Source organism: Bactrocera dorsalis, unplaced genomic scaffold, assembly GCF_023373825.1.
Source record: "Bactrocera dorsalis isolate Fly_Bdor unplaced genomic scaffold, ASM2337382v1 BdCtg364, whole genome shotgun sequence".
NCBI lineage: Eukaryota > Metazoa > Arthropoda > Insecta > Diptera > Tephritidae > Bactrocera > Bactrocera dorsalis.
Genome location: NW_026038415.1, coordinates 11,005 through 22,468, shown reverse-complemented (window position 1 = coordinate 22,468; position 11,464 = coordinate 11,005). Strand labels below are relative to the sequence as shown.

The 11,464-nt window shown below is 37.2% G+C and overlaps 2 protein-coding genes and 1 non-coding gene across 3 annotated transcripts; all 3 read left to right on the top strand.

Moving 5' to 3' along the window:
* The first annotated feature begins 1,156 nt into the window (after positions 1 to 1,156).
* Positions 1,157 to 2,113, top strand: LOC105233056 (proteasome assembly chaperone 2). Its single transcript, XM_011215000.3, has one exon. It carries the CDS (start codon positions 1,242 to 1,244, stop codon positions 1,968 to 1,970), a length of 729 nt encoding a protein of 242 aa, XP_011213302.2. The 5' UTR covers positions 1,157 to 1,241; the 3' UTR covers positions 1,971 to 2,113.
* A 5,334-nt stretch (positions 2,114 to 7,447) lies between these two features.
* LOC105233054 (elongation factor 1-alpha 1) lies at positions 7,448 to 11,162 on the top strand. Its single transcript, XM_011214999.4, has 2 exons — positions 7,448 to 7,606; positions 9,262 to 11,162. Exon 2 carries the CDS (start codon positions 9,278 to 9,280, stop codon positions 10,667 to 10,669), a length of 1,392 nt encoding a protein of 463 aa, XP_011213301.1. The 5' UTR covers positions 7,448 to 7,606; positions 9,262 to 9,277; the 3' UTR covers positions 10,670 to 11,162.
* On the top strand, positions 8,564 to 8,641 carry LOC115066662 (small nucleolar RNA snR61/Z1/Z11). Its single transcript, XR_003846189.2, has one exon. It is a non-coding gene; the product is annotated as a small nucleolar RNA snR61/Z1/Z11 (small nucleolar RNA).
* Positions 11,163 to 11,464: the final 302 nt, after the last annotated feature.

The following is an 11,464-nucleotide window of genomic DNA, read 5'->3' as shown; positions in this document are numbered from 1 at the left end:
TAGACCTGTATGTATCTAATCTGCATTAGCAAAACTGTTTGAGAAAATTGTTCTGCCTCAGTTGATATCATCATTCAGAAATATCATTTCTCCTAAACAACACGGATTTGTTTGTGTCAGATCCACTACAACAAACTTATATAGCTATGTCAACTACATTTTCAAGGCCATGGACAGTTGTATTCCAGTTCATTCAGTATATACGGACTTTAGCAAGGCATTCGACAAAGTGGACCATGCGACTCTTATGGAGAAGCTAAAAAATTATGGAGCGAATTGCAATGCACTACGCTGGATCAGATCTTTTCAGACCATTTCAGATGAGTATGATGTCACATCTGGCGTTCCCCAGGGATCCCACTTTAGACCCATACTATTCAACATATTTGTGAATGACATTGGGAAGAAACTTCAGTCTGAGTACTTATTATACGTTGACGATTTAAAAATTTTTCGTAGAATTTTCACCGTTCTTGATATTCACATCTTACAAAACGATATAGATGAGCTGTATAACTGGTGTAAGATAACTAAACTTGTTCTGAATGTGAAAAAATGCGCGGTGATGTCTTTCACCCGTGCGCATACGCATGTACCTTTAACCTACACGTTGAATGACCAAAGACTCACGGAAGTTGAAGAAATCAAAGACCTGGGTATAACTATTGACAGAAGACAAAAACATATCGAAAAAATTACTTCGCAGGTATACAAAATACTAGGGTTGATTAATCGTATGTGTAGGGAATTTGAGAACTATTGCTCATTAACCTGCCTATTCTCAGCATTAGTGCTACCAATTCTAGAATATGGAACAGTAGAGAGAATCTGTAGATTGGTAAACTCTCTGAACGGTGACGTCGACTTCTTCAGCGGATCCCTTCAGAGCCTCAGAAAGTTCGTTAAAAAAGCTTTATTAAAGTACTAGCATACGAACTAGGTTACTTATTTAATTCTTAATTTTATATGTTTGTTTGTTGTCTTATTTAGAATGATAATTGTTTTAGATGTATAGTGCCGAATGAAATATATTGTTTTCCATAAGCAATGTGGAGTCTCCATAGGCAATAACTGGAGCGTTAAATTTAGTATACCATAAAGTTTTGCTTGTCGTTAGAACTTTTGTAACCATGTGGCATCTCCACAATTTTGTTATTGTTTTTTTGTCTGAACGAACAAAGCTGCATTACTATCATATTTGATTTAGTTCTTGCTTTCAAGTTAAATTATTTAGTTTTAATATGTTGCAATTAAAGGTTAGAAACTCTTTGAACCTTGAAGGATACACGATAATAATACCCAGTATATGTGTGGGAAATGCGGCACAACTGGCTTGTGATTTGTTGATAGCATCAAAAAAAATGCGACGAGTGGGAAATCTTATGCATCCAGCGTTGATTCCTATTTTTGGCCCGTCAGCTTACCAGCATGATCCGCAAGAGAGGGTCGCTGCTTGTGAAATATATGAATGTACTGCAAACAAATTGATCGTTTTTCAATTTCGTACTCCTCTCATATCACGTCATTCACAGAGTCTACATAATTACATAGTGGAGTTAGTACGTCCTGCTGAGAAAGTGGTAATACTCAGCGCAAGTTTCGGTTTCGAGAAACGTGAAATAGGTACTTCGCCATATGAATACTGCGTTTCCAATAGCTTTCGTGAAAATCACAAAACTCAATTAGCTAACGTAAAATGGATGGAATTCAAAGGAAATACAGTGTTTGGCGGAGGCAATGGCTTACAATTATATCGCTTATTAGAAGAAAAACAAGTTCCTGTAATGTTGCTTTTTCGGTATGTTCTCGAAGGCGATAATTCGACGGATGCTACGCTCATAATCCGAGAACTAAACGATTTGTGTTCAACCTTTTTACAATTGGAAATAGAAGATAAATCCATAAAGCTAATTGTTCCAGTATCATGGAAATTACTGTTTGGAAACGACGTAACTTCTTTGATTTTCTAGTTTAAAATTTTGTTTATATTTATTTTAAGGTGTGTGTTAAAACTACAATTGTTTAATATATTTTTGAAATACTTTGCTTTTTTCGCATTATGCTGAGTTACACGCATTTGTAGGGATACAATAAAATATGCGAAATTTCAGGATTTACCTTTCCTTAAAATATATTTAGATCGATAAGCAGGAAATGTTTTTGGGGAATCATTTTGAATTTACAAATTTGTCCGATTTACGTTTAGTTCCCTTTCACTTGCTTAGATCCACTTCTTCTAGTTTATTTATGTAATGGGTTAAGGGTATTACAAGCAGTAAACAACAATGTCCAACCATTAAACATATTTATCACTTAAATTAATTTCTTGGGCCATTCGAGAGGGTATTCAAATGTTTTCTATGTTTTTGTTAGAAATCATTAAAATATGCACAACGACAATATATGAGAATTTAAATGAAATAATAAAAGGATTTGAAAGGTTACATCTCAGTTTAAGTTATCTAACTTTATACAATATTATGACCTGAAAATGAGAAAATAAATTTCAACTTTAATGATAGACATAAGCTTAATTATACCGTACAAAAATCTGTTTATTAGCTCTGATATTGTATGTTATATTTTGGAAAATAATGTTTAATCGTCAGTCCATGTACGTATGTATGTAAAGATCAAAGTCAACATTTCTTCATTCTTCCGAAACAAAGGCCGTTTGTAGATATTTTTCCCTTTATTTCGTTTCTAAAATGCTAAAATAGTAATTTTAATTATTTTGCATTTTTTTTCAAAGGCGACGCGGTATTTCTAAACTATGCTTTCCAATCGTTTGAAAAAATGACTTGCACGTGTTTCCAATAAGAAAGCATGAGCTTGAGCCATCCCATGTACAAAGGAGTTTGGTTAATTTTGTGAATTCGTCATAAAGGATGCCTGCAGAATGGACGTTGAAAGCCGAGCCAAACCCAAAGTCGATTTTATTCGTATGCAAAAATAGATGGTTGCTTCTTTTTTGTTGCTGTAACGTTTATCTAGTCCCCGTTGGGGTGGTAAGGTTCAGATAATCGAGATCATCCAATGGTAGGCCCAGGAAACGTGCTGTTTCGACGAGTTTAACCTGTTACAGTACCCAGAATAAAGCTACGCAAGTGTTCCCTTGTTGTTGTTGTCACGGGTACCTAATTCTCGTTACCATGGTAAGTATTAAATAAGTTGCCATCGAGGTTAGGCCCAGGAAAGGTGCTGTTTCGACGTGGTCGGACCATAGGCAGAGGGGAATGAATAAAGGTGGTTAGTGTCATGCGGGAACTCGTTGTACGTTGCACATATGTTTGATATGTCAGGGTCGATTCTGGATAAGTAGGAGTTTAACATGCTACTGTATCCAGAATGAAGCTGCGCAAGGTTCAACTCGGGCTCCACGTCTGCAATGGGTTGTGGTTTGACGTATTGTTTCAAATCGTCGACGCAGTTGAGGAAGGACCTCTTGATGCTCCTAAAAGGCGTAACTGGAGAGGAGTTCATTATGCTCTTTAACTGCGAGCATACGACCCTCACTGTGCAAGTGTTCTATGGGAAATATCAAGAGGTATCTTGTTGTAATCCTGAATGTAGTATTCTTACATGCCTGCGGCTTTCTTGTCTGCGTTTCACTGCATCCAAATTTTTACGCCATCGACTGCAATTTTAAGATCAAGTCTGTACCTACTTCTTCGCTCAGTTTTTGAATATAGTTGCCGTGGATTTAGTGGAGCAGAGTGTAAGGCTCCGTATAGAGAGAACTGTCGGAGAGATAGCCGTTTACTTTTGAGAACATGTCATCGAGTCCATTGCCCGACCTTATTATCGTGGTGATAGAAATTCCCTCTGGTGGTTGAGAGAACTTCGAAATATAGAAATTAAACAGCAATGGGGAGAGGACGCCACGTAGCCCCCTGTTTGATTTTTCTCAATTTAACATTTTTACCTCCAAACAGTACGGATGATTGTCGACCGTTTAGGTATTTCATTGTCCACCTTTTCAGTCCTGGAGAGAGCATAGATGTTTCGATGTCTTCAGCGGCATTGTGTAGTTGACAGTGTAAAAGGCTTTTGACAAGGCCACTCTACGTCCTCTCGCAGGGTAGTTTTTGGTTAAGACCATAAACTATCTAGGCGTCGGGAGTAGCAAGGCCTAAAGTGTCTTCACTACTGGGGAAAGAAGAGTTATCGGGCAATAGCAGGAGCAGGTTTCCCAGCTTTCAGCAGGGGGCCGCTATTTGAAGAGAAGTCAGCAACAGATTGAGGACTTTGGTGAGGAAACTTACTCCCGTCGGCGAAGGTGTTTTAGCATCAGCATGTTTATTCCATCAGGGCCAATGGATTTGAAGGGTTGTACTTTATTGATGACACTCCGAATCTCCTCATCGGTGAAAGTAAGTGGTGCGCAGTCTTTTGGCATTTTGCGCAGCCGTCGGATAACACATCCATAGTGTAAATTGTTGGCTAAAATAGCTCGCGTACTTCTTCGGGACCGAAGAGGACTATTCATTGAATTTAATTTCAACACAGTCATCATGTTTCTTCGGGTTAAATAAAGTCGGGAGGTTTCTCGATCAAGATAATTAGGGGCAGATGCGAAAGTTATAAGCCATAGGTTATGTAGTGTTATTTATCGGACCACTACTAGCGATGATAATATCGGGCGAGCTATTACAAGTGCCTATAATTCTGGCGGGGGCTTTGTCATTCCTTGTGCAGAATTCGAATCGTCTATCTGTTCGTGATGCGCGTTGGAGTCGCCAGTATCAAACGGTTTTCACCACGAAGTAGCTCACCTATGTTCGGGTGATATCTTGCAGGGCAAAATGTAACTCGGAGGGATGCTGTACTCCGACATTCCAGAGTAGTACCACTGCGGGCCATATCGCCATCGACAGGACGGTGCACGGTGTTGTCTCGCTCGCGATCCTTACGGAGGATTTGGCAACCTGCATAACTTAGAAGATCTGAGCGACTGTTTAACTTGGTTTCTTGGATCGCAGCTATCGATACACGTTTCTGAACTATCTTCTCGATCTTACTTTGGAATCCGTTGCATTTGAATTGTAGAACTCTAGTTTGTCGCGAGTGTCCGTGGATGATCCTGAGGATGAGGGGGCGCCGTGAAGGTGGTGATTATTGCAGAGACGTTGTCGCACTGTAATGTTGGTTGCCGACTTTGTGCAGATTGTACAGTCGTAGAGGCTAATGTCGCAGTAGTGCGTTGGCAGCATGAGGCCACGTTACCCGTGGTCCCCTCCCAGTGTGTATTAAGGCCTGAGCAAGTCTTAATATACATAGCTCAATCCATTGCATGTATTGCACCCAACTGAGGTGGAGTTTGGGTGAAATCTTTTAGCGCAGACGCAGCAGTAACATTTTTCCGGGCTCGGATTGGGCTCAATGACAGCACGAGTCAGAAGGATGCGGAGCAACCCTTCTGCAAGGAGTTGCTTCAGAGACGACACCGATCCCAACGGTGTTAGATCTTCGAAAAAACAGATCTTGGCCGAATAAAAGCATGATTTACACAAGCATGGTTATCAAAGAAAAGCTAATTTGCCTATAAAAACGTCTTTATTAAGCACTTCGAATTGCATTGATAATTCACAAAATATTATCACATTTCAAATAAAAAATCCACAAAAAAGAAATGCCCCTTAATTTGTGCTATTTACAATTGCTCTGAGCAGCACTCTGCAGTGCCTGTACGATTTTGTTTGAAAATGTAAGCACAAAGTTTTAAAGCTATGCGCTCGGCTGGTTCGAGCAAGTTAATTTTTACATTAAGTAAAAGTGAGTCAAAAGATAAATTTTTGAGCTGACAGATGAGCAAAATTAATTCGCATTAAGCAACGCTAATGCGCATTGATATTTTATGGTGTCAGACGACGGATTTGAGCATTTAAACAGCTGATTGTGAAATTTGTTTATTTAAAAAAAAAAAATGAAATAAAAATTAAGAGAAATTATTAATAGAAATTTTGGTATTTTTGGAAAATCAGTATTAATTTAACGAAAAAATTGTTTTTTATAAAATACGTTAAAAAAAATAGTGTGAAATTAAACGCAATAATTGATTATAATGCGAAACAAGTGTGCGAAAAAGTTAAGAATATTGGAAAAATGCTTAGCAAACTGTGCGCTGTTTATTTTCTGCCATATAAAATATTAAAATTTGGTTTTGGTAATATAATTGCACATGATTTAATTAGCAATATAATAGCCCTGACAGACGACAGCGCTAATATGCATTAGCGGGCTTAATTTACATTTACTTGAATTCACCAATTTTGAGTAGGCAATACTACTCAAAAATGGCCGATTTTTGCTATTTTTTGACAGAGGTCTGCCACCTCCTTTGCTTTTACAGGATCATAGGTAAGCAGTTTTATATTGCTAATTAAATTATGTGCAAGTATGTATATTAACAAAAACAAATTTTAATATTTTTAGATGGCAGAAAATAAACAAAGCACAGTTTGCTATCAATTTTTCCAATATTATTAACTTTTTCGCACTCTTTTTTGCATTACAATCAATTATTGCTTCTAATTTCACTCTATTATCTTTGAACGTAGTTAATAATAAACGTATTGTTTCGTTAATTTTATATTGATTTTCCAAAAATACCAAAATTTCTATTAATAATTTATCTTATTCATTTTTATTTGACTTTTTTTTTATAAATAAACAAATTTCACAATCAGCTGTCTAAATGCACAAGTCTGCCGTCTGTCGCCATAAAATTTCAATGCGCATTAGCGTATTAATTTTGCTCGTCTGTCAGGGCTACAACAAACGTATGATTTTATCGATACCAAACTTGCAGGGGGAATTATCTAAAAAGAAATCGCAGTAATTTATGTAAAATAGAAATACCGGAAACGTATCCTCAGGATTGCACAGTAAAGTCTGTAAATTTTCCAGAGAAAGTGTACTAAATTCACTGTTGCTTTTTATTGCTACAATACAGTTAAAGAACTTATTGCAAATGTATGTAGCAATGAAGCTGGTCATACAGTTAAGCAAAAATATGTATTACTTATTTATTTGCTATTGTATTCATAAGACACAATATTACATATTACATGTGGCTACTATGTAAATTTTTCTCTTTTAAATAGAGAAATAATATTTAGATGTGCTTAATAGACTAAAACTTTTTTAATCTCCACTCAAGCATTTTATTTTCTCTACATGCATTACCCTTAATTATTGAAACAATTTTTCATGTATATTAATGCTTTTGATTGGTACGAAAAAATATATTTGTGGGTTTCGTATAGTCTCATAAAGTTATAAGTTATAAAGAACCGAAAACATACACACAGCAACAATTTTATTAAACAAGTGTTAAAATGTATGAATTTATGATGGGTATGCCAATTTTTCAGTCCATTAATTGTATGTCTTATAATTCGAAATAATGATGAACTTCACTACCAAAAATAATGCGAATTATATGGAATAAAAAGTAGCAAGTCAACCCTGTCATCAACGTGGCACTGGAAAGACGAAGGGAGGCATATCTTTCGTTCACGACGAGTTTCTCGTTCACTTTGTTCAAGTCTGTTGGCGGATCAGCATAGACTTCAGTGATTTCTCGATTCAGTTTATTTGAAAAGTAAGTTATAATTTTGATACAAATGAAGATAGTGAAGTGCATTCGAATTAACAAATGTGTATCTGGATTGGTGGATGGTGCAAAAATATTTGGTTGTTTATTGTAAACAAAAGAATAGTTGTGCATTTAATATGGGAGATAATTACTTTTAAAATTGGGAATCGTAAATCGGTGTGCAATAGGTTTACATAGCAACAAAGATTGCGTATGTTAAGTAGTGAAGTAAAAGTGGTTAAAAAAAATTTAAACACGTGGCATTCAAATGTGCAATTACTTTTCCGAAAATTGTGAAATTGTACCACTACTTTGTTGTCGACAACGCCCATTTTGAATTATATAGGTGATGAAATTGTGAAATTCGACTGCACTTAGTAATAAAATCGTGTTGCGTATGAAATTGCGCACATATATGTACCAATTAAAGTCATCGACGAGGGTTAGGAGTCGCGTACATATATTTCTCTATATTATTGAAAATTACAAAATGGCGACCATTGAACTCTGGTTGGTTTTATATAGGTTGCTTAAACATTAGATGTGCCACATTTCATAGTAAGTTACTATAATGTATTTCCAAAAGTTTGGCATGAAAATTTATGTATTACAGTTGTTAAACGCAAAAGTTAAGATTAAAAGCCGGTTGGGGTTTTCGTAAAGTGGAACGATTTTTGTTTCCAAGATGGCCGCCATGTCAGAAAATTTTATGAGTCGGGTTGTAGTCGTGGATTACTGGCAATTTCTATTTAGCCGAAGCAATAGTTACCAACCGAAGACGCCATTTTTTCATCACACCTTTCGTTTATTTAAACCGGCATTCTACAATTTGTATGTTAATATATAAGCGCAAATGGAAAAACTTCTTATTATATTTTCTAAAATGGTTAATCAAATTCTTCCTAATGCACATTTGTTAACCGAATGAGTACTTTAAAATATAAATGTAATCATTTCCTAGTGTTTTTATGATGACTTCTATCAGTTCTGCTACTGAGTATCTTTGACGATAAAAAAAAATACCAAAAAAAACACTGATAAAAGCTAGGAAACGAATACATAAATTTAAAACAGAGACCAATTTGCAAAATTTTATAACTATATATTTTTTTATTGTTGCATGATTTGCCCTCTCGCATACATTCTTCTAATATGGTATTATACATCCTAACACATTTAAAGTTGAATCAGAATTCCAAAGCAAGCATGGCAAAATAACCTCAATTTCCGGCATGTGTAGCGACATGTGAAAGACCACGTTGTCCGATTGAGGTTATGTTGCAGAGTAAAACGAAAGCATTCGTGTTGACGCCGGAAACTTATTATTGTCGGTTTCCCCCCCTCACACCATTGCTTTTTGATGCTGTTGCTAATCTTAAACGGAAATTGTGATTCTCATCTGTTCGGTTTTGTATGTAGTAACATTTTATATTTGAAAACAAAAAATTTGCAAATTGCGTTTGAAATAAATTAAATTTTTTCTTGATTATTTAGCATATTTAACATTTAACTTTAAAATTCCATTACACTTTGCTAACGAAATATATGTTTTCCCCAACTTTTATTTTCATCCTTTTCACCTGAAAACCTGCTTATCGTCCAATGAAACACCCAACCACGAATGTAACATTCCACTTCCCAATGTTTTTATGTTGCATTAGCTCATAAAAAAGGAAAATGGGTAAGGAGAAGGTTCATATTAATATCGTCGTTATTGGACACGTCGATTCTGGAAAGTCGACCACCACCGGTCACTTGATCTATAAATGCGGTGGTATCGACAAGCGTACAATTGAGAAGTTCGAGAAGGAAGCTCAGGAAATGGGCAAGGGTTCCTTCAAGTACGCCTGGGTTTTGGATAAATTGAAGGCCGAACGTGAGCGTGGTATCACCATCGATATCGCCTTGTGGAAGTTTGAAACCTCCAAATACTACGTCACCATCATCGACGCCCCTGGCCACAGAGATTTCATTAAAAACATGATCACTGGTACCTCACAGGCTGATTGTGCTGTGTTGATTGTCGCCGCTGGTACTGGTGAATTCGAAGCCGGTATCTCCAAGAACGGTCAAACTCGTGAGCATGCTCTTCTTGCTTTCACCCTTGGTGTGAAACAACTGATCGTTGGTGTCAACAAGATGGATTCGTCTGAACCACCATACAGTGAGGCTCGTTATGAGGAAATCAAGAAGGAAGTATCCTCATACATCAAGAAGATCGGTTACAACCCAGCTGCTGTTGCATTCGTGCCAATCTCTGGCTGGCATGGTGATAACATGTTGGAAGCATCCACCAACATGCCATGGTTCAAGGGATGGAAGGTTGAACGTAAGGAAGGTAATGCTGAAGGCAAGACACTTATCGATGCCCTTGATGCTATTTTGCCCCCATCTCGCCCAACCGACAAGCCCCTCCGTCTGCCACTCCAGGATGTGTACAAAATTGGTGGTATTGGAACAGTACCAGTCGGTCGTGTTGAAACTGGTGTACTGAAACCCGGTATGGTCGTTGTTTTCGCCCCAGCGAACATCACCACTGAAGTTAAGTCCGTCGAAATGCACCACGAAGCTTTGCCCGAGGCTGTTCCCGGTGACAACGTTGGCTTCAACGTTAAGAACGTTTCCGTTAAGGAATTGCGTCGTGGTTATGTCGCTGGTGATTCTAAGGCAAGCCCCCCTAAGGGTGCTGCTGATTTCACCGCCCAGGTTATTGTGTTGAACCACCCTGGTCAAATTGCCAACGGCTACACTCCAGTGTTGGATTGCCACACCGCTCACATTGCCTGCAAGTTCGCTGAAATCAAAGAAAAGGTAGATCGCCGTTCCGGTAAGACCACCGAAGAGAACCCCAAATTCATCAAATCTGGTGATGCTGCCATCGTTAACTTGGTGCCCTCCAAGCCATTGTGTGTTGAATCTTTCCAAGAATTCCCCCCATTGGGTCGTTTCGCTGTGCGTGATATGAGACAGACTGTTGCTGTCGGTGTCATCAAGAGCGTGAACTTCAAGGATGCCTCCGGTGGTAAAGTAACCAAGGCCGCCGAAAAGGCCACCAAGGGCAAGAAGTAGCTGCGTACTAACGACGATAAAGACCAACCGTTATTAATAAACAAAATCAATAGCAACAACAACAGCTTAATAAATTCCAAGTACGATAGTAACAATAGTCAAACAAACAGCAACAGTAAGGAAAACGGAGCGGTGTTCCAACTGAATTTAACATTAATGATTAATCAAAAGTTCCATTGCTTCCATCGGAAAGAGTTTCGTAGGAAACGAAAGTGTGCCTTCGGCGCTGTCAAAATATATACAATGTGGTAGGCACAAACACATAAACATGCACAATAGCCATTACACCTACACAAGACGGCAGAAATACGAAACATCTTTTTAAGCAAATCAGCATTTGTATCTTTAGTTTTATAATTACTTTTAATGTTTAATTATTTGTTGGAATTCATTCCATCTCTTCTCTGTAGCGTTAAAAGCACAATACTATTGCTTTTCTTAAGAACATTCAAAAGCATAATATAAAATGAACCACTGTTTAAAAAAAATAAAACCACAATTTTGTATTCTTTTTTTATAAAGAAAAAAAATAATCGGATTGTATTCTATTTATACAGTGAAGGGAATTGGAATATTTGTTTAGTTCATTTTAGTTAAATATATTTTGATTCGGCAGTATTATTGAGTTGGTTTTCCCCCCTTTCCTTTTTATTTTACTTCCCGATGGCATTGCATTTAATTTCAACAGTACATTTTAACAGTAACATAGAGTACAAATACGAAGACGCAGTTTTATATAAAACGAAACACCTTACAACCAACGATCACAAAACAAAACGATGCCCAGAAAAGTAT